General features: G+C 41.0%; 2 protein-coding genes across 2 annotated transcripts in view; one reads left to right on the top strand and one right to left on the bottom strand.

Annotated features, from left to right (window-relative positions):
• jak2a (Janus kinase 2a) overlaps positions 1-20,721 on the top strand; it is a 36,294-nt gene extending 15,573 nt beyond the window's left edge. Inside the window, 24 exon segments of the mRNA XM_069703056.1 lie at positions 897-1,092; positions 1,095-1,181; positions 2,817-2,940; positions 3,899-4,019; positions 4,962-5,107; positions 6,020-6,314; positions 6,486-6,605; positions 7,098-7,255; positions 7,358-7,469; positions 8,245-8,431; positions 9,807-9,931; positions 11,863-11,997; positions 12,084-12,171; positions 12,805-12,932; positions 13,049-13,187; positions 13,365-13,516; positions 14,415-14,565; positions 14,699-14,832; positions 15,507-15,696; positions 15,966-16,090; positions 16,632-16,804; positions 17,047-17,164; positions 17,478-17,591; positions 18,474-20,721. Of these exon segments, the coding sequence (XP_069559157.1) occupies positions 897-1,092; positions 1,095-1,181; positions 2,817-2,940; positions 3,899-4,019; positions 4,962-5,107; positions 6,020-6,314; positions 6,486-6,605; positions 7,098-7,255; positions 7,358-7,469; positions 8,245-8,431; positions 9,807-9,931; positions 11,863-11,997; positions 12,084-12,171; positions 12,805-12,932; positions 13,049-13,187; positions 13,365-13,516; positions 14,415-14,565; positions 14,699-14,832; positions 15,507-15,696; positions 15,966-16,090; positions 16,632-16,804; positions 17,047-17,164; positions 17,478-17,591; positions 18,474-18,581 (3,426 nt within the window). The 3' untranslated portion in view covers positions 18,582-20,721.
• Positions 20,356-22,526, bottom strand: rln1 (relaxin 1). The gene is made up of 2 exons (XM_069703322.1): positions 22,033-22,526; positions 20,356-21,592 (listed from the first exon to the last, which is right to left on the bottom strand). The coding sequence occupies exons 1-2, from the start codon at positions 22,226-22,228 to the stop codon at positions 21,246-21,248; spliced, it is 543 nt and encodes a 180-aa protein (XP_069559423.1). The 5' UTR covers positions 22,229-22,526; the 3' UTR covers positions 20,356-21,245.
• Positions 22,527-22,618: the final 92 nt, after the last annotated feature.

Genomic DNA, 22,618 nt, shown 5'->3' with positions numbered 1-22,618 from the left:
AGTAGCGTGCTAGATCATCCTCAAAGACGTGTAGGTTGGTTCGCAATCCAGCTAACCGGAATCTCGACTCTTGGTTGGATGTTTTCCTTGCCCCCCGCCTAGCCTCTGTGCATGGTTAAAGCCAACAGGGGATATTGTCGCACGTGAACAGTGACAGGTCAGACAGGTAAATAACAAGCTCAGGATCGGCTTGAAAGGAGAGCTGTAGACCTCCTACTCGCCAGGTTGCACCACAACAGGTCACCCAATTGGCCCAGCCCAGTGTCAATCAAAAAAGAGTATCTTAACCTTTTCTATGCCATCTATTGCTGTTCAGGCATGGGCTGCACTTGCCCTGCGACAATGTGTGAAGTTTTTTGTCACCCAATTTATACACACTCTAATTTGTTATTTCACCAATGAAGTGAAACGTGTTATTTAAAGGATAGATTTGTCAATGTATTCCTGATGTTTTTGTCATATCCTTGCCGACACTTAGAATTAAATATTTAGGTTTCTATTATACTCTAATTGATACTGGATTTTTGGGGCCTTAATTCCTCACGTGGTTATCAAATGCTTGTGACACTTTTGACAAAAATATATAACGAATAGGATATTTTACTGTTTATCTGATAAAATTGTCACTGTCTGTCTGAGTTATTGATTGATAATTATTCATCCATGTTTGATAAGTATCTAATTGTGTAAACATCTTTTAATGTATCCATATTATTTTAATGAGAAAATACATTCAAATCTCAAAATGTGACCCAGCAAGTACAAAATGATCAGTTGTCAATAATTGTTGCAAAGCACTGCTGGATTTACTCAAAAATTCCCTCCTCTGACTTAACTTAAGTTCCATCAACAGTGTCTCCTGTGTCTCATGTTCTCTTGTTTCTTTTTCCCGACAGGTGGATGTTACTTTTATACAGCACTTGGTCCGTATTCTGTTGACAGAAATGGACACATCCTCTTCCAGTCCCACGGCACATCACAATGCCCCCCCCCCTGACCTCGACTCAGCCACTGGACTCGACCCCAAACAGGACATGGATGCCACCTGTTTAAGTGTTCACCTTTACTATGTGGGAAAGAATGGAGGAGGGGGGAGGCACACTGCACAGAAAGTGCGCTCACGTTTCCACCTGGAGAGTACGTAGCAGAGGAGCTGTGCATCACTGTAGCAAAAGCATGTGGTGAGTCACGAGAGGATTTCAGCTTTCTTGTTTGCCCGATACTCAAAATACAGTTTTGCTTATTCACAAGTTTATTTGTCGAGTATTTGTTGGAGGGAAGTGACTTAGGATAAATTGTTGGCCTATTACCAACTGTGATAGGTAAAATGGTCTGTACTTGTATAGTGCTTTATTACCTTTCGGTCTCAAAGTGCTTTAACATGGTTTTCCCATTCACACACTAATGAGACAGACACCATGCAAGGCGCTGCCATCAGGAGCACATTCACACACCGATGGTACACCATCGGGAGCAACTTAGGATTCAGTGTCTTGCTCAAGGACACTTAGGCATGTGGACAGGAGGAGCTGGGGATCGAGCCACCAACCTTCCGATTAGTGCTCAACCCACGCTACCGACTGAGCCACAGCCTCCCTTAGGTGGAAATGTCAAGCAAAAACGAATGCTCAGAGCTTTTCCACACCCAGAGCACAAGTGTTTTATACAACCACCTGTTAAGTTACTGTGAAACGAAATCTATTCAGCCCTCTACACACCAATTTAGGGAGTATATTTTGGAAGAATGTTGTTTAGACCCCCCCAATAGGGTTCATTGACCTGGACAATCTATGAAGTATGCCAAGAAGCAGCAGAAGTTGTGACCAGCAATTTACAGTCATAAATCATGGTTTAGATTAAACTAATCCAGGCATTGAGAAAGCAAATGATTAAATGCACCGGTTATTGAAAGGTTTTTTAATTCTAATGTTAGTTGTGGGGTGAAATGACTGTGGACAAAAGTACAGAAGTTTAAAAGTCAATCGTAAGATTGCGTGAGGTGATCTGTTACATTGTTCAACCTCTGTCGAAAGTTATTTTGTTAAGCTGTGTAACATACATTATAATGCAGGGAATCTCAGCTCCTTAAGTGTAAAAATATATATCTTAATCTGTACTGCATTTGGATACTAAAGCTTTTTGTATCGTAAAAAATAGAACAACTTAGGACTTTCATAAAGATCAACCTGGTTAGAACTTTGACTTTAATTCCCCTGTGTGGTCGAGCACACTTCCTCTTTGACAGAACTCCTGTACTCATTCTGTTGCTTCACTCTTGTCAGTGCTTCCTGCTGTATGATGACATTTTCTGCCCACTAATCTTACTGATCGAACTTCTTTTTCACAATGGCCATGATCTTTTTTTTGAAGACCAAATGAGGAATTGTTGCAATGGTTGGGGACCAAAACACAGACCAAGTTGAGCTGATGTTCGAGAAGTCCTGAATTAAATTTTCCCAAAGTAAACGTTTAAAGTCATAAAGTGGAATACGGCATTGTCATCATCATCATTATCATAAAAAAAAAAAAACTTCTGGCAAACAAGTTAAATGACCGATTTTCTGAGTGGGAAGCTTACACACACAAGCACAAGCTGTATGTGTGCGTGTAAACATACAGTATACAGTATGTATGACTTTGTAAATGTCCAAATACTGGCCACTTGTTTAGTGAAACCAATCTTATATTTAGGGATTGGTTAGTAATGTGTGCAACTGAAGTACTAAAAAGCTGTGAAAAGTTGTTCTTCAAATGAACATGCCTTGACCGTTTGTCTTGACTGATTTAAAAAATGGTTGTTTTCATTTTCTTTCCAGGGATTGGTCCAGTGTACTTCAGCTTGTTTGGCCTGATGAGGGAAAGTGACCGGGCATGGTTTCCTCCAAATCACGTCTTTAAACTGAACCACTCAGACAAAGAGAACTTGCACTTCAGAGTCAGGTAGACAGCGATACAAGGGTCGATCAAAAAGTCCAAATACTGCTCCTGTTGTGCGAGAACGGTAACTATCACCGTGCATGGAGCATGAGGAAGCTATAACCTTTGTGAGTAAGTATTCCAAGTTTTGTCGCTTGATTGACATCAGCACCTGGGTTAGACACAGTTTTGTGAGCGCTGGGCCGGGCGCACTGCGATTTAAGTGTTAAGTGTTCAAATTTTTGGGGAGCAGAAAGAAGTCGCGGGGAGCCAAATCCAGTGAGTGTGGGTGGTGGGGATCTTCGATTGTGCTTTTGCGGGCAAGAAACTTGTTTGATTTTAACATGTTGTAAGCAGGAACATTGTGACAAACCCGTGGAAAACCCAAGTGCCATCAAGCCACAGTTCAGGTCATTTGCACCAAATGTTCTACCTCAGACACTTCAGAATGTTACAGTTGAACTCAGTGTTTACAGTCTGACCTTGGGGGGACGAATACACGTTGCTCAACCCTGTGAATGTCAAAGAAACTCACTTGGTTGCACTCCTGACCTGACATGCCTTTGTTGGTTTTGGAATGTTGATGTCACTCAAAGCACCTCGCCCGCCTCATTGCTGCATTGCTGTAAGTTTTCTGACGCATTTCAAGGGTCTCGGTTGCCAATTTCCTGAGTTTTACACAAAACTTGATTTGCGCTCTGCTCAAGTCCATGGAGTAATTACAACCGAGCCGGCCCAGCACTCGCAAACACGTGTGTTACTCTGGTGCTGATGTCAATCAAGCGACAAAACTTGGAATACTTACTCATAAAGGTTAGAGCTTCTCCCTGCTCCATGAAAGTCACGGTGCTACTTACCGTTCACGCGCAGCAGGAGCAGTCTCGGAACTTTGTGATCGACCCTTCTATTTTTGAGTTTTGAAGATTTGTGTTTATGCTGACTGATTCTGACTTGACTTTCCATGCTCCCACTTTTTGTTCAGATACTATTTTCCTGGCTGGTATAACAACAACAATTCATCCTGTGCCCATCGCTATGGCTTGTCCAAAGGGATGGAAAGCCCTGTGATGGATGATTGTGTCATGGCATACCAATTTTCTCAGGTTAGTCTTAATGCCTACACTTCATAACAACCTCCCAAACACTCTTTCTTTGTCCTAGTTTGCTCTTTTAATATGATAAGCAGAACTGTTGGAGGGAGATAAAATGTGCTGGTTTCCCTGTCTCTGACTGTCTGCCAGTATATCTGTCATGTCAGCCCATTCTTATGTATGAGTTGAGAAAACAGGAAGTGGGGTACTAAGAGTGTTTAAGAGGCACAACAGCTTTGTGCGTTTCCTTGTGTCTGTACATTTGTGTGTGTGTGTGTGTGTGTGTGTGTGTGTGTGTGTGTGTGTGTGTGTGTGTGTGTGTGTGTGTGTGTGTGTGTGTGTGTGTGTGTGTGTGTGTGTGTGTGTGTTTTAAATAGTTCCTGCTTCTTTTTTTTGTTCCCCACGTGCTTGTAGAAACCTCACACACACACAGCTCTGTTCAGCTTTGCTTTTATCTCCAGCGTCACATTGACACTGTGAGCTGTGTGTCAATAGATTGACCTACAGAACTTTTGTCATGTGCACAATCCCAAAAACTCAGCCACTCATGGGAGTTTTGTATTTGAAATACACTTTCTTATTGTAACATAAAACTCATGTGCCGCAAAGAGGTTTTAATTATAATTTGGTTGATAAATCTATAGATTTACATTTTACTGAATTTAGATTTTTAAATCTTACAAGCAAAAACAGTTGCAACAAAATCCAAAAATGTCTTCCCTGCATTTTTCTATTTAATGACTAAGACCAATATTTATGCTCAGTCTGTATGAGCCTGTGCAAACATGTGATTCAAACTACTTTCTCTTTTACTAAAAATCTGTTCCATGTTTACCCTGCTACTCCCCCATATGAACGCCATGTCTCTCTTTAGGCCTCTATTTCTTAAATTTTTACACTTAAAATTCACTTCAATTTTTTTTCACTTCTTGTCATTTTTTTTCTCTTCTCCAGTGGCGTAGTGACTTTGTCAACGGCTGGGTTAATATTCCAGTGAGCCACGAGGGTCAGGAGGAGTGTCTGGGGATGGCTGTGCTGGACATGATGAGGCTCGCCAAAGAGAGTGGACAGTCACCAGTGGACATCTACAATGAAAACAGGTAGAATAATAATAAGAAGAATACAAACTTAATTATTATTTTTTTTATACCTCAAAATAAAAAGAAACAGGAGTGTTGGAGATTGAGTAAGCACATAAATGTTGATCACATTTTCAGGTCATGTGAAATCATACCCATACTTGGAAAGAATATACTGAACATGTAACTCTTTAGAGACATTTTAGGTCATACGATTTCTCTTACATTAAGGTCAAATATTGTAGCTTGGTTTGATAAAAGAAGAAGCTGTATTAATGGGACATATAAAACGAATACTCTAAAAAAAGAAGAGCCTCGCAGGGATATAAAAAAAAAAAATCATGAAGCGTAATATGGAGACTTTCTCCAAAAAATGGATAATCTTTACAGCAAACAAAGAGAGCGCAGATGAAATCGAGGATATTGAAAAAATAATCAATAAGAGTTGACGTTTTGCTGTTGTTTGTTTTTTCTTTGCTTTCCTTTGTAAAATATTGGGACATATAAAAGGTGGCAACCACATTTCGAGAAAATTTCAGTCTGTCTCGGCACTCTCTCTTCCAGAATAATGTGGCGCTAGCTCTTATGCTGGTGTGCATGGTGTGCAGTTTATGAATAACGATTTCAGAGACGTGTGACAGGCTCCACAGAGAGCATGAAGACAGTTTCATTATGTGCATTCATGCAGCTGAATAAATTGTCTGTTTCAGGCTATAATATTTGATCAGTACTATGTTTATACACTGTCCATATTTGACATTATATTTTTCTTTTATATCTGATTCATAATATTGTTAATTTTTGTTAATATTATTCACTGACTCTCCTGAGTAGGACACATTCACTGAACTATCACCTCATCCCTTCCTTTTTTAATCCTCAACTCCACCTCTATTTCCACCTAACCACACACCCGCCCTTCCCTGCATTCAGCTACAAGTCCTTCCTGCCGAGATGCATGCGAAGTCGTATCCAGGAATACAACATCTTGACTCGGAAGAGGATCCGCTATCGCTTCAGGAAGTTCATCCAGCAGTTCAGTGAATGTAAGGCGACGGTGTGTAACCTCAAGCTCAAATACCTCATGAACCTGGAGAGCCTGCTTCCCTCGCTCTACTCGGAGCGCTTCCAGGTCACCGACCTCTCCTCACGAGAGGTTACCATCGTTGTCATGGGCAACAAGGGCATCCAGTGGTCTAAAGGGAAAGAAGAGGAGGGAGCAGATGAGGTGAGGACCCAGGAGATTGGTTTGTGTTGCCATGGTAATGCATTTGTACCAGTCTGCCACAGTGTGATGCTGTCATGGGCGTGACTTGTCAATCGATGGTGCATGCGTGCATGCCTTTCCATCAAATTAAAAAATGCAAATGGCTACTTTGTACTCCTTTTACGTCCTCAGGAGTTACAGACATACTGTGATTTCGCCGAGGTGATTGACATCAGCATTAAACAGGGCAACAAGGAAGGTCCTGTGGAGAGTCGCATCGTGAGCCTCACCAGACAGGACAACCAGATCCTGGTATAATACATACTTTTTCTGCTACTACTATACTCCTCATGCTCTACTAACGCTTACAAAATCATTTACTTTCCTTTATTCTTATGTCTCATCTAATTTTTAGTACTGTCTATGAACCAAGTTTCCCCTCGGGGACATTAAAGTGAGGCTCTGCTTCCTCATGACCACATACATGTTTTCATGTGCTAAAGTTGCTTGTTATAGCAGCTGGATTTGGTAAAGGGCAGCATCTGTTCTATAATGTTTGAATGAATTAGTTAAGGACATGTAGATGAACAGTTTAAATTAGTGTATGTAGTATCAGAGAGTTTGGTACGTTTACCTCTTCTAACTATTTACTCGAACAAGTCTGAGGTCTACAGCTCTGTAACACTGAATTGGATGAATGAATTGCAGGATTATTGTTTACATTGATTTGAAATTAATATCAGAACCTGAATGATATATTTTGGTATTCACCTTTCTACACTGCGTGTCTGTCTGACCACTAAGGAACTGGAGTTTCACTCGCTCTCAGAGGCCCTGTCATTCGTGTCACTAGTTGACGGGTATTACCGACTGGTCGCCAATGCTCATCATTACTTGTGTAAAGAAGTCGCTCCGCCAAGACTTCTGGAGTGCATTCAGAGCTACTGCCATGGCCCTGTGTCGTGAGTATCACATTTATGCACAAACACAGCACACCACATGTGCACTCGTGCACCCGCAACCAAAGATCATTCACATACACACTTCTGTCTCTGTGATCACAGGATAGAGTTTACAGTTGGTAAGCTGCGTCGTTCTGGTAACCACCAGGGCCTTTACATCCTTCGCTGCAGCCCCAGGGACTATGACAAATACTTTATGTCCTTTGTGGTGGGGGTAAGTACTGTTCATGTGGGATCATCATACTGTATCGCTCACATCTGACTTCACATATAGACAGACTCATTCAACAGTGTGTTAACTGACTGACATTACTAACTTGCCTCTTTAGCATATGAGAGCAACAGATTATCTCTTCCGTTGCAGACTATAATGTAGAAAAACAGTTTCTGTACAAGTAAGAAGAAAAAATGTCAGCAACTGCAGGCTGTTAAGCATTCACTGTATTTTTAACCACTAGAGGGAGCAACAGACAAGCCATCTGATATGCAACACTGTACTGTACTGCCTATGAGTTAAATGTGTCTGCCATGTTTTACACTTTACTTGGACCCCCACTAGCGTTCACAAAGTGGTCGCAAGTCTTCCTGGGGTCCAAACATAAATGACAACAAACAAATAAAAAAACGAAAAAATGAAACCACACTGTATCAATAAAACAAAAAATAAAAAGTACAAATAAGTCAAATTACCCTACACATGAAATAAAAAAAACAATAGTAAATGACACTGAAAACAACAACAACAAAATCGTCACGAATACACAGCAACAACAAAAAATATATAAATTCATAATTCTGACATTTTTCAACAATTAGTAAGACTGTGAGGTTTATAATACATATAAATGACACTTTTTTAAGGCTCTCATGTGCCCCGATTGATACAGACTGAGGCAATAAGTGATACCAGGAGTGCCCTTTATAGTCAGAATGATATTCACACTTTCAGTACAACTCAACTGTAATGATGACTTTCTTCTGCGTTTCAGTCTGAAACTATGGTGGACTATAAGCACTGCCAGATCATGCAGACGGAGTCAGGAGAGTTCATTCTGAGCGGTGCCAAGAGGAGCTTTGGTTCACTCAGGGAACTTCTGCATTGCTACCAAAAGGAGGCACTGCGCACAGATGGGTACACATTTCAGCTGACCAGGTGTTGCCCACCAAGCCCCAAAGGTCAGAGTTCAAATCCACACAGATAGGCTCTGCTGAGACATAGCTACACACAGATTTATATCTTAAAAAAGATTGTAAAATGAATTACAAACAATCTTCTCATTTCAAAATAAGAGACGGTCTTCTCTGATGCACATTGATTTCCACATGGTGGGGTGCCTATTCATTTAATGTTATTACACCTTAAAAAAAATAAAGGTTTAAGAAGAGGTTTTTTGTGTTCTTCAAATATAGTCAGCTGCATCCTCTCCACGACATATGATTGAACTCATATTTTAACTTGGATCAACTGTAAAACAATTTTTTTTGAACCAATATGATTCACATGAGTCATTATTCCATGAGTTCCAAATTTAAGATATGGAGTAAGCTGCACAGCCAAAATAAGCCTTAATTTATGATGGTGGAAAAGCAACAAATGGACACTGTTAGAATGTGGTTAGAGGCACTTGGATGCTTTTTTTTCTGCGTAAGCTGAAAATCACAACTAAATCGTGTATGATGGACACTGACTAATTCCAGTCTATAGCTCCGCAGAATTCCCTAAAGGCATCTTTGGCACTGTCCATCCATCCATTATCTATATCCGCTTTATCCTGAACAGGGTCACGGGGGAGGGGGGTGCGGGAGGCTGGAGCCTATCCCAACTCACTTTGGGTGAAGATCCTGTTTTTACCAGATGTTCCATTAATTAATAGAAAAATATTTAAATCCCTGTTGAATTCAAGCCAATGAAGACCGCGGAGCCCTGCTTATTTTTTGATAGGCTGGATTTGATCTTGGCTCAACATAGATCATGCAGTTATGACTGACAGCCTCAAATTCTGGACACAGTGCTCAACACTACTTGCTGAGTTCTTTGAGGTTTAGTTTTAGAGCTCCATTTTGTTTTTTGGATGCTCCTTTTAACCCATAAGCATAAACAGCTTGGCATCATATCATTAAATGTCAAGTGAGAATTTTTGGAGGAGTGTTTAATCACTGATGGAAATGCATCGATTATTGTTGTATGATGTAATACATCAGAATCAGTGGCCTTCTTTAAAGGGGACAAAAGTGTGTTTTTTTATACTCCGACTAAGAAATCATGACCATTATATCTCTGTGGGGATTTGATTAATGAGTCCTAATTACTCAATAATTATTTTACCAGGTCAAATTCAAGGGCCAAAAAAAAAAACCACAGGCGTTTTATTCATGCTGATATTCTTGATTAAGTATTACAAATAAAGCAATCCAGTTTTATAATATCCGGTCTAACTGTTCATTTAACAGTGTCACACATTGAAAAGTAATAACCCTGCTGTAATCAGATGTAATTTCCAAATGTGCCTGTGATTGATCCTAATGCTTGTCGAACTTTACCTTTCCTCAGATAAGTCCAACCTGCTTGTGTGTAGAAATAATCAAGGACCAGAAGTTCCTCTGTCTCCATCGCTCCACAGACACAACATCAGCCAGATGGTCTTCCACAAGATCCAAAAGGAGGACCTTGTCATCGTAAGATAACCCTTAATGACCTCGTGCTTTAGCTTGCAGCACAAATCTGTTTATAAACTGCACACATGCGAGAGGCCGGGGCTTTTGTAAGTGTGAAATAGTGAGCATACCACAGGAAAAGAAGGACTCCTGCGGGGTCATAGAGGAACAAAAACACTTCCTGAACTGATCCACCTACTGGTGCTCAGTATTCAGAGCAGTCCCACTGGACATGTGTGAGTGCGTTGACTGTGTTGTGCCTATTCATGTGACAGCCATGATGCTTTTACCACCTCGCTGACTGGCCCGTTTCCGTCTGTCTTTATTTGCTTTAACGGAAGTTTTGTACAACAGTTCTATCACAGGAAAACCATACAACCTTTTTGACTCATCAGAGAGCTCAGAGTGGTTTTACGTGCAATTATATTAACTTCTCACTCAATGTTCTATGTGCTTTTCTTTTTACGTCCTGTTTAAAATTCAGCTTTTTCATGCAGTTGGTTAAGAACTTTGGTATCCCTGAAATCCGTCCATCCATCCATTATCTATACCCGCTTTATCCTGAACAGGGTCACGGGGGGGTTGGAGCCTATCCCAGCTCACTTAGGGCGAAGGCAGGGTTCACCCTGGACAGGTCGCCAGTCCATCACAGGGCCAACACGTAGAGACAGACGGAAACAAAGACCATTCACGCTCTCATTCACACCTAAGGGCAATTTGTAGAACCACCAATTAACCTGAGACGCATGTTTTTGGATGGTGGGAGGAAGCCGGAGTACCCGGAGAGAACCCACGGAGACACAGGGAGAACATGCAAACTCCGCACAGAAAGGCCCGGGCCCGGATTTGAACCCGGAACCTTTTTGCTGTGAGGCAATTTGGAGGGATATGAAGAACACAATCTTAAATCTGTTCTCTTGACTCTTCAGCAAATCAAAGCCATGTTGTCAGGCTGGGTCACAGCTCAGGCAGGAGCACGCAGCATAGCATTTCACTTCTCAGTTGCATGTGTGGAAATCTGGAGATTTATTTGATTAGTTAGATATTTGTCTCAAGAGTTTTTTCCACATCAGAGATATCTTCAAAGGATCCCTCCTTTGACTTTTGAATTGAAATGGCAATAGAGAAAATAAAATTCAGAACTGTGAGGTGTTAGCAGGACTTGAATTTTTAGTTTTTGTTTTAAAATCTTATACTGATTGGCTGTATGTTTAGGTTCAAAGTGTGTCTGCCTCAGTTTTAATGTGTTTAACACTTATAATTTTAGATGACAAAATGTTTGTTGTGGATGACCATAGTTAATAATGTGAGTGGGAAGAATTGGTAATTAAAAAAAAAAAAGAAAAAAAAAGAAATTATAACCAAAAACATAAAAAAAATATTTAAAAAAATAACCAAAGCACACAAGAAGACCCACTCCTCCATTTTCCAAAAGAACTATCCCCCTTCCCAAAACCAAGACCTTTCATACCCTGTCACTTCCTGTCTGCAGCCAATCAGGGAGGTTTTCTGGGATTTGTGCCATTTAGACCCAGGTGAAATCCATCTGTCAACATCTAGTGCTGCTTAGTACTCAGCTGCACTTTTTACCTACTCAAGAAGCACAATAAAATATACATGTTGCAAGTAAAAATGTCAAGTAAACATTCACCTCTCTGGAAAGGACTAATAACAACAATACAATGTCAGCAAACAATATCACCAACAGAAGAAATCTTAAAGAGGAAAGTACATTTCTTAAAGGGTCAGTAAGGTCAAGCAGTTAGAATCCTCCTGCAGAAAACCTGTATGAGCAGAAATGCTTATACATGGCTCAACGTGATGTTCTTTTCTTTTTGGTAACACATTTTGGCTTTATGAGTAACAAGATGAGACTTAGAAAAAGTTTAGAAAATGCACTCTGCTACCTTTCCAATGTCATTTTGTAACACAACAATAAAACTGTGTTTCAGAACAACAGTCTGGGCCAAGGAACGTTCACCAAGATCTTTTGCGGTGTGAGGCAGGAGCTGGGCGACTACGGAGAGATGCACCAGATAGACGTCGTTATCAAGATTCTGGACAAGGCTCATCGCAACTATTCAGAGGTCGGCTTGCTGACTGAATGAACGAGTCTGTGAGAAAGTTAATAGGCTCGAATTAAAATGTTCTCCACTGGTTTTCTTCCTCACAGTCGTTCTTCGAAGCAGCCAGCATGATGAGCCAGCTCTCCCACAAGCACTTAGTCCTCAACTATGGTGTGTGTGTTTGTGGCGATGAGAGTAAGTGTACAACTCAAACACAGGAAACAAAGCAATTATTTGTGGTTACACCCACCAGCGGCACATAAAAATGACCATTTAATATCATATGTGTACATAAAAAGGATGAGTGATGATACCTTGTGTGGTTTGTCAGACGTGCATGAGGAATCAGTACAAATAGGTTCCTGAAAGAGAAAAGAAGAGCGTTCACACTAAAACCAGTTGTGCTTACATTAAGAGACAATCAATCAGACAGGACCTAAGGTTTCCAAACTACTGACCTGCTGACCCCTGAACCTCCATTCTGACTGGATTAATCCATTAGCATTTTTGTAAGCAGGGAAAAGTAAGTAGGAAAGAAAACAACTACATTGTAATGAATGAGCACATTACGGGGGGGGGGGGGGTTCAACTGACTTACTGCATTCCTCTTTGCCCTTCTTCATATAAATGATGAGCAAATGTTAATGATAATTCACAAGAAAGAGACTTGTGGGACAATGAATACATGATACTGTATTAATTAATCAGCTACAGTAAAGCAAATTCATGGTTTTCAACAGAGAGAGTTTAGTTTTACATGGATAGTAGTAAATAAATGCATTGTAAAGAAAATGACCCCCCAATCCCCCCACCCCATCTCCCTGACAGACATGATGGTGCAGGAGTACGGTAAATTTGGCTCACTGGACACCTACCTGAAAAAGAACAGGATTTCTGTGAACATCACCTGGAAGCTGGAGGTGGCCAAGCAGCTAGCCTGGGTGATGCACTACCTGGTAAGACTACAGACATACTGTAGGCTGAGACTGGATTTTGTTTTTACAAATCTTGGAACATATATTGAGAAAATTTCTCATGAAATGTACGTTGTCCGTTTGATATCTGCACACAGGAGGATAAGAACCTCATTCACGGAAATGTTTGTGCCAAGAATGTTCTTTTGATCAGAGAGGAGGATCGGAAGACAGGCAGCCTGCCCTTCATCAAGCTGGGTGACCCCGGTATCAGCATCACCGTGCTGCCCAGAGAAGGTACATGCTTGATGTCCAGCACTGTCCAGCTTTGGTGTGATCGTCTCGGTCGCCTACAGGGGCACAGTCTGGTCAGCTTTGCTTTCTTTTCCCCCTCTCTGCTGTGTGTTTTTTTTTTTTAAACTTCTTTATCTTTCTGTCACTCCTTCTCTATTCCTCCACATGTTCGTCCTCTAGTTCTGGTGGAGCGTATCCCATGGGTGCCCCCCGAGTGCATCGAAACCCCCCAAAACCTGAGCTTAGCCGCAGACAAGTGGGGGTTTGGGACGACCCTGTGGGAGATCTGCAGTGGCGGCGACAAACCCCTCAGCACACTGGACTGCTCAAAGGTCACAAAAAACAAGGATGCACTGATTATTGATTAATATTTCATTATTGAGATGATTTACATTCAAGGAATAGTTCAACATTTTGGAAAAAGTTAAATGAAGTGTGAAAATGGAGTGACATGGCCTCATTGAATCAACGATGTCACTGCACCAAGGGAAAAAAAACATGTTCAGCGTCCTTCTTACACTTCAGTTTTGAGAAATTAAAAGAAAGAACGAACCACATATCCCATGTTCAGAACGAGCTGTTTACCACTGTTTTCAGTCTTTATACTCAGCTAACTAGTTGCCATCTGCAGCTCCTCTACAGATTTAAGTGTGGTATCAAACTTCTTATCTCATTCTCACAAAAAAAAAAACATTGTATTTCCCAAAATGTTGAACTGGTGCATTACTGGTTGGTTTTTTTTTAATCTGAAGAACAAGAGGATCAAGAACATATGCAAACGGTGTATTCTCTCTGTCTAGCTTGTTTATTACAGTCCGACGGATATATTGGATTATCACAGATATATCTATACTGGTGTATATTCTGGCTGATACGAAAACTTTTTTTAAGAACATTATGCAGTTTTTGTTATTGTTATATTCCCAGTTAAAGTAACTGCTTCAGTGCTCTGATGTCCGTGTGGACAATAAACTGTAAAATATCCTGCCTTCATCACATATATTTGTCACAAGTGTCAAAAGTGTTTGATAACCACATTTGGGCGATCATTGAAAAATGTGTCTATATATAGTGTATATATATATATATATATATATATATATATAGAATATCTACAGATTTTTTTGATATTGGCTCCAAAACTCCAGTATCGGTCGGGTTCTAATGTTTATCCTTCTCCAACGTAAGTTGAAACCGTTGCACGTGGTTAATGTTGTTCTTCCTGTGCAGAAGAACTTGTTCTATGAGGACCGACACCAGCTGCCGGCTCCCAAATGGACAGAGCTGGCTAACCTGATCAACAGCTGCATGGACTACGAGCCTTCACACCGACCCTCCTTCAGAGCGATCATCAGGGATCTAAACAGCCTCTTCACACCAGGTAGGAGGACAGAGGGAGGACATACACACACGCATACCGTCTCTGTTGATACATTACGCACTATGAACACACACACTCGTCATCGAGGACTTGATCCAGATTTGGTATAAAATGTCACGCCATCTCGTTGCAGACTATGAGCTGCTGGTGGAGAGCGACATGGTGCCCAACAGGACGCGAGGCTTCGGCTTCCCCTGGGCTTCCGAGCGTCAGGAGCCCGCCCAGTTTGAAGAGAGGCACCTCATCTTCCTCAAGCAGCTCGGCAAAGTGAGACCGACAGTACACACACTCACGCTGTATATTTGTCAAGAATATTGGATGCCGGTTTTTCTCCTTTAAAGTGTTTAACGTCTCCAAGTGTGTGTATTAAATAGTTTAACTTTATCTTTCTTTTTTTGCTACCCCTCTTAATCTGTTTGAACACAAATCTTTATTCATGCATTATAGAGGATTTTACTGGATATGTTGGGACAGACGAGTGAAATCGGTTAAACGTTCGGCAGCGATTCGTCCTCCCCTGTGGGGATTTGTGCTTCTGTCAGTATGTTCACGCGGTGAATGGGTGATGGAAATATCTCTTCAGATAAATGATGATAAACGGCGGAAAACATCAAATCCCCATGACCACTTGGCATTTTCCGCTGTCACAACAGATATTTCTCACGATATTTTTAAGACGGCTCCAGGTCTGGCCATCACTATTTGATGTGAAAGAAAATGATTTCTGAAGAGCTCCTATAGTCTGTAGATGACGTGTCTTCGGTCTCAACTATTTCTTCTTCCTGTGACTCAGCGGCTTATTAGCTCCATCCCAATTGATGGGAAAACACCATTACAAATAAATCATATTTTGCGTTTTGCTGCATTAAAAATAACGTTTGCTGAAAGAAATCACAGCTTTTTGTTGCTGTGCCTGTTCTCCCTGTGGCCCTGCACTCCAGGGGAACTTCGGCAGTGTGGAGATGTGCAGGTATGACCCTCTGCAGGACAGCACAGGGGAGGTGGTGGCAGTGAAGAAACTCCAGCACAGTACGGCGGAGCACCTCAGGGACTTTGAGCGGGAAATCGAGATCCTTAAATCCCTTCACCATGAAAACATTGTCAAATACAAAGGAGTGTGCTACAGTGCAGGTACGAGCACGCTGTTTGATATCTACATGCATAATATGAAACGATCAGATGAGATCATCGAAACAAAAATAAAACTGTCTCATACAACAAGTAAGAATCTTCCTCGTATGTTACCACTCATTATTTTTAGATGACTCATTCTCTCTTTTCTACACATTTCCTGCCCGTAGACCAAATAAATGTGTATTTACTCAGAAGTGCCTCCACTCCACTCTCTCGCGTCATATTTCCTCTCTTTAGCATCGCCCTGAACTTCTTTCTTTCTGCAGGCCGAAGGAACCTCCGGCTGATCATGGAATATCTTCCCTTCGGCAGCCTGAGAGATTATCTCATTAAACGCAAGGAACACTTTGACTCCAAGAAACTGCTGCACTATGCATCACAGATTTGCAAGGTATGTTAGACAGACTACATTACTATCATTATTATCTATCCATAAGTGCCTCCAGGATTTTACTGAGTTTTTTGTGATTAAAAAATGCTTGATTTCGTAGCTAATGTCCTCAAATATTGCGATATAGTTTGGCACAGGCCAAATGTATGCACAAAAACAAAGTGCAGTCTCTTAAAACTGCAAGTGCAACTGATTCCCCATTCCCACGATAAGACCACATTTCCCATAAACCCAGTCACCTCCGTTTTTTGGGGTTGTTCTGGGTTTTTTTTTCCAGTCAACCGGTATGCGGTTAGTTTTGATGATACTTTGTGCTTCGGAGCACCTTTTTTCGCAGAAAAATCACAGGAATTCTGCAAAATTGCTACTGCAAATATTGTGGAAATTGAATTTCCGTTAATTATCGCAATCGCAAGACCACGATTTAACAGAGGGACTGATACATACATACTAGTGAACTGATCCACTGAAACAGTTCCTGGAGCTGTTGTCCGGTCCGACTATCTATTTTTGCCGTGGTAATAACGCTGAATTCTTCCAGGGTATGGACTACCTTGCCTTGAAGCGTTACATTCACAGAGACCTGGCCACCAGAAACATCCTGGTGGAGAGCGAGATGAGGGTTAAGATTGGTGACTTTGGCCTGACCAAGGTGCTGCCACAGGACAAGGAGTACTACACCGTGAGAGAGCCTGGGGAAAGCCCCATCTTTTGGTGAGGACGATACTGCAGTTTTTTTAAACTGCTGATAAAGTCTCTTTTTTTTATGTTTGATTTTGAAGATAATCAATTTACATTTCAGGGTGTTTTTGACTGCCTTTGCTACGGTTGTGTTAAATACTGTAACCCTTTGTAACTGAGGCAGGTGTTACATATAAGAATCATGTGATCCACATGGGGGCGAAGATACCTGTAAGTTCTCCTCTGTATGTAAAATGTGCTGTGGTGTTTTTCAGGTATGCTCCCGAGTCGCTGACAGAGAGCAAGTTTTCTGTGGCGTCAGATGTTTGGAGTTTCGGCGTTGTCCTCTATGAACTCTTCACTTACAATGACAAGAACTGCAGCCCACCGGCGGTACCGCACCTCCTTTTTTCTTATTTCCACTGTTGGATTTTAGTTGTACAATTTGACTTTTCTATCACGTAACCATATTTCCTTTTTTACCATTAATTTCTCGGTCGCCCGCCTAAGTTGGTTAACTGAGTTAAAAAAACAAACAAAAAAAACAAACATCACAATAATTAGTTTGTAGTGGTGTTAAAGGAATCAGTTGATTGAACAATCGTGTAATCAAAAACAGGAAACACTTCATCCGTTTTGGTTTTGGCAGCTGCATTCTCTGAAGCCAAATTTAAAAAAAAAACTTCTTTTTTTTTTTCTTTTGTAGGTGTTCATGAACAAGATGGGAAATGAAAAGCAGGGCCAGATGATTGTCTACCATTTGATCGACCTGCTGAAACAAGGATACAGGTTACCTGCTCCTGAGCATTGTCCAAAGGAGGTCAGTAACTTTATATACACTACAAAAACCCGCGTAATGCTATGTTTTCTCTCTGTATTATAATGATAATGTCTTGAGGTTCAAGGTCAACGCAAACTCACTGATTGTTTGTAAAGTTTAACAACCTGCGCCTCGCTTGAGAAATTCACAAGTGCACCAACTCATCTAAATCCAGGAAGGTTAAAGTGATAGCCTGAAAGGTTGTTACGTGTGAACATAAAAATAAGAGCAAACAGATTAGGAATAAAGAAAATATATTCTAAGGTCTCTTGTGTTTGTAAGATTCTCTTGTGAAAAAATGAGTATCAAAGTCGATAGCTGCAAAAATATGTCTTCACAACACTGAAGAGCCAACAGTAGAGTCGTAGAGCTTTCAGCCAAATGCCAACATCGGGAGGGCAGCAGGCTCATTTTGAGCAGGTACAGTTTGGCATTTACCATCTTCACAATCTTAGCTGAAGTGTGTTGGCATGCCATCATTTGCTGATTAGCATTAAAAAAAAAAAAAAAAATAGAGCTGATGCTGATTTAAATGCGAGTTTTTGCAGCTCGTCGGTCGTAACTCAAACAAAATGGACAACACAAAAGGACGGCACCGCGCAAAATGTTAAGGGCTCAGCAAATCTTGTGTTCAAAACGTCACGGCAATCCATCTCATGTTTGCAGAAGAAAACACAAACGTAAACCTCGTAGCGAGGAAAGGTCGAGGCTTCACCAAAGTCGGGAGGATTTATCCACCATTAAAGTCCTCAACTGAAAAAAAAAAAAAAAAAACCCGCCGCCATCCATTAATCATTGCTACTACTTTGCTCTTTAAGTAGAACACGTCAGTTTCGTCTTGTTTTCTTTTTCTGTGTTAATATTCTCGTTCCGCTCCCTCAGATTCACAACATTACGATGGAGTGCTGGAGCAGCGACCCGAAACTGCGTCCGACGTTCGAGACGTTAACCCAGATTGTGGAGACAATACGAGACGGCCAGGACGGATGAGCTGCATTGAGCACTTTGACTTTTGACCTTTAGGCGATGACTCACGTGAGTCAGCCCTCAATGACGTGTCCGGCTTCGCGGCAGCGATGTCGCTGTGATATTCACTTTCTCAGCAGCTTGCCCATTTCTTTCTATGGCCACATGATTAATGAGTACACTACATCCATCTCCCACACCGATTATTATCTCTGATGCCTTCAAGAACATTTTGGGATAAAAAAAAATTAAAAAAAAAAAATGTGTACATGTTTTTTACAAACAGAATTTTAACAACAGACATTGACTGCAGAAAGGCAATAAAATCAAGGGTTATCTGTACCATAAATAACTTTTGTTAACTTTTGTTGAGGCTTAAAATCCATATTAGTTCCAAAAACGTAAAGCTCATCAACAAGCAGCGGGCACTGTGGGCTTTTAATGTTGTAAAACGAGCAGAAAATGATTTTGTATAACCAAAGAGGAGGCCATGGGATTCACACAGCAGCTGAAATAGAAGAAGAGACTTTGGATGATTTTTTTTTTTTTTTTCCCACATCACTGAGCCAAATTCACCTGAAGTGAACGGTGTGTGTGTGTGTGTGTGTGTGTGCTTTTATGAATGAGTGGAACCGGTTGACTTTTTTTTAAAGACTGATAACGATGAGAATGTAAAGCGCACAGCTGTGCTTCTGCTACGAGGGGCCCCACCATGAAGAGCTTTACAAGTCATGTCGGGTCAGATTTGTGCTGTTATGGTGGACTTTTACAGATATTTATCGCACCGAGGACAATTCTGAGCTGCTGAAGCAACAGGAGGAGAACAGTCGTGTTTTTGAGTGGTGGTTATTTGATCAAAAAAAAAAATAAATTCATCTACGTATTTGAGGTCAGAGTTCACACCGGTTGTTTACATCGTTTCATTCAATATGGGGGAAAAAATGAAACATCGGAGAGATAGCAATACCTGCTCATTAATTACATTAGTTACATATTATGGACTCACATCGTGACATTCTTGTTTTAAAGGAAACCGACCTTGGGAATTATGATAATCTCTATATAATTAATCCCTCTATAAATATAGCACAGAGTTTTTAATGTTACAAAGCTTTGCTGTCTGCCTGTTGTTACTTGTGGAGAAAAAGTCATGAGATGTGCCTTTATTTGGTGCTGCAGTTATATTTAAAAACGTACATCATGTCATTATTTTCATATCCATATAAAGATGTTTGAAGAGGTTGTGAATATGTCAGTGCATTACATGATCGACCAAAAATGTACCAGTGCTCGCAAGGGAATTTTTTTCTATTTTTACAAATTCGAATGTTTAAAAATGTTTACTAACTTGGTGGTCGGTCATTATTTGTGATTTAAAACTTGACAGGAAACCGAACGTAATTTGTGGAATGGCATCTTTCTTTTTTAATTTTCAGACTTGTCACTGCAGAGATGAAAGTTTCTGTGTCAGTTTATACTGATCTGAACATCCTCAATATTTCTGCCATGAAAAGTCTGTTATGAGTGAAACCTTTTCTGAAGAGGAATGTTTGGTTTATGTTAATTAGCTGTGATGCCTACGACGGACAATCTTGCAGCCAAATGGGGTTCATTTTAGTTTTGGATTTTTTTTTTTTTTTTTACTCATACAACTATTAGTATACGTGTATTGCGGTTTAATCTCATATGTTACTTGTGAAATATGTATCATTTTGATTATTTTCATAAAAAGAGAAGATTGCTAACCACATTAAACTGGTGTTCTTCTCCATTTGCTTCATTTATATATATATATATATTTTATTTATTTTTTTCAGCAGGAATAAAAGTAAGCCTGGGCTGTAGCCCGTAATATAATGCCTTTAAGACATGTATGAGTAGACAGATAAAAAGATGGAAGTGTATTGTATATTCCACATGTGTATATTTTTTTTTTTTGTAATAGGGAAAAACAATAAAAAAAAAAATCAAAATAAGGCAATCAGTTTCCATTTTGGTCGAATGTGCAAACTTCACTGAGAACAATAGTATTGTGATTTATTTTTTTTCTTCTTCTTTTTCTCGTCAATGTTCTGTAAAAATGATTTCTACATTTAGAACATGAGATGGAATTGTTTTTTTTTTTTTTTTTTTTCATTAAGGGCTCAAACCTTTTCTTTCTTCAGTTTGATCTGAAAGAAAAGAATCCACTCCTTCGCAGTATCATCCTCCGGGTGTGGACAGAAAATGATCAGGCAGGCGTAATGTTGTGAACAAAGGCCAGCACAAGTTCACCGCAGCCTCAGTGACATTAATGTCCTGTGTTAGTATGAATCTACTTCAGTTAGAGAGTCTGCAGGCCATAATTTCAATCCCACGTATTGCTCCAGACAATATATGATGCTGCTCAACATTTCATATTAACGCAGTATTTAAAATGTATTCTCAAAGATTCCCAGAGGGCGACGTACAGTACATACAGAGCATGATCTTTATTTATTTATTTTTTTACAAAATATCAAATAAATGAGGCGGACGAAGGAAACGTGATGACGGAGAGGCATGAAGCTGGAGTGGTGTTATGAACGGGCTAATTAAACTTTCCCTTCCTCCTTCCACAGCTGTGCACCGTCCATCACACCAGCTTCACGTCACAACCCCTCTGCCATCAGCCATCCCTTCTCCTTCTCCCCCTCCCTCCCCTCCACCTCAGCACAAGCGTCCTATATCATTCTTGGTGCAGCCCTGGCTACAGCACATCCCTGCCACTCCCAGAGAAAAGTTCCTCTTCCTCTTGCTCGGTACGGACCACTCGGCTGTACCCGGGTTCCCCTTCTGCTCGCCAAGAACTGTGGGCTCCCCGATCGAGGTTTGGACACTCAACGACTGCCGCTGCCGGTCCCTCACGGTGCCGTAAAGAGCCAGGAGGTCGGCAAGGGAGTAAGAGGAGGCAATGCGGAGGGGAGAGCGGTTATCTGTGAGCTCGGCTCCTCGTTGCCGAGTCTGCTCGTTGTCCTCTGCTGTGACATCACTAAGGGAGCTCCACTGGAAAGGGTCTAGAGAAGGAAAAAAGAAAGATAAAATACTCTTTTAATACATTTATTTGACTCGAAAGCAGGCAATACAAGCTTATTGCAGAGCACAGGAATGATGGTGATTACCCTGTTAATGAATCTTGTCAGTCAGGTGTTTAACTGAAACCTGCCGGGCATTGTCCCCTAATGAAAACCACATGATGTGTAATCGCACCACCGACTGAGGTGCCATTTGTACAATTGAACCTGTGAACCTTTCCTTCTATTAAATCATCTTTAGCCTGGGTGAGAAGTCAATTTCTCACACTTATCCCTGGGCTATTTCACAATATATTTAGAGGCATGTTTCTACAGATGATTCAGGTTAGATTTGTTTATATTCTGAAGTATCTGAATACATTTTGCACAACTGTTAGACCTCCACACTATCCAATCAGTGTAAAAGTGTAGTGTAAACTCACCCAAGTCCCCCTCTGTGGATCGTTTCCACCGGGAGCCGCCGCAGGTGAAAATGACTGCTCTGATAAACTCTCTCCCGCACAGTTTCACCCCGTAGTCCCTCGGCAGGACCAGTCTGCTCATCACATCAGCCTTCACGTGGCTGCACATGCCGCTGATACACACCACGGCCACGGCCAGAGTCAGTCTCCAGTGCATTTTCAACTTGTCCTGGAACTTAACTGAACGAGCAGACTGCCGTTTGCGCTTCGCAGGTGCAGGTCAGCTTGAGTTTCAACCAAATACTACGCGTCTCCCTGTTTGTTGTATTGGTTTTTTTTTTCTGTCAGCAGAGTTCAATCGCAGCCCGTTCAAATTCGTAAAAAGATGCTTCTTTTTTTTTTTTTGTCTGTCCGTTCTTGTCTTCTCCTGGTTCTCTCTCAAGCCTGTGGACACGATCTTATATAGTCCAAGTCCGCAGTTCACCCATCAACCTGTGTGTTCATCCTCAACCCTCGCCCGCCCTCCCTCCCTCCCGCTCTCCCTCCCTCCAAGACTCACGAAGAAACAGTCACACACACACGTCACTTACATTGACGACAATGGTGT

The sequence above is a fragment of the Brachyistius frenatus genome, unplaced genomic scaffold, assembly GCF_029030835.1.
Source record: "Brachyistius frenatus isolate BFR_SWC_R1_liver_20210118 unplaced genomic scaffold, ASM2903083v1 Contig_3, whole genome shotgun sequence".
Taxonomy (NCBI): Eukaryota; Metazoa; Chordata; class Actinopteri; family Embiotocidae; genus Brachyistius; species Brachyistius frenatus.
The sequence above is the reverse complement of the archived record's forward strand: the minus strand, read 5'-3'. Positions and strand labels throughout refer to the sequence as shown.

Coding starts and splice junctions, on each gene's coding strand:
- rln1 (XM_069703322.1), bottom strand. CDS start 22,228: ATGCACTGGAGACTGACTCTGGCCGTGGCCGTGGTGTGTATCAGCGGC. Junction 21,593..22,032: donor ATCCACAGAGGGGGACTTGG/GTGAGTTTACAC, acceptor TTCCTTCTCTAG/ACCCTTTCCAGTGGAGCTCC.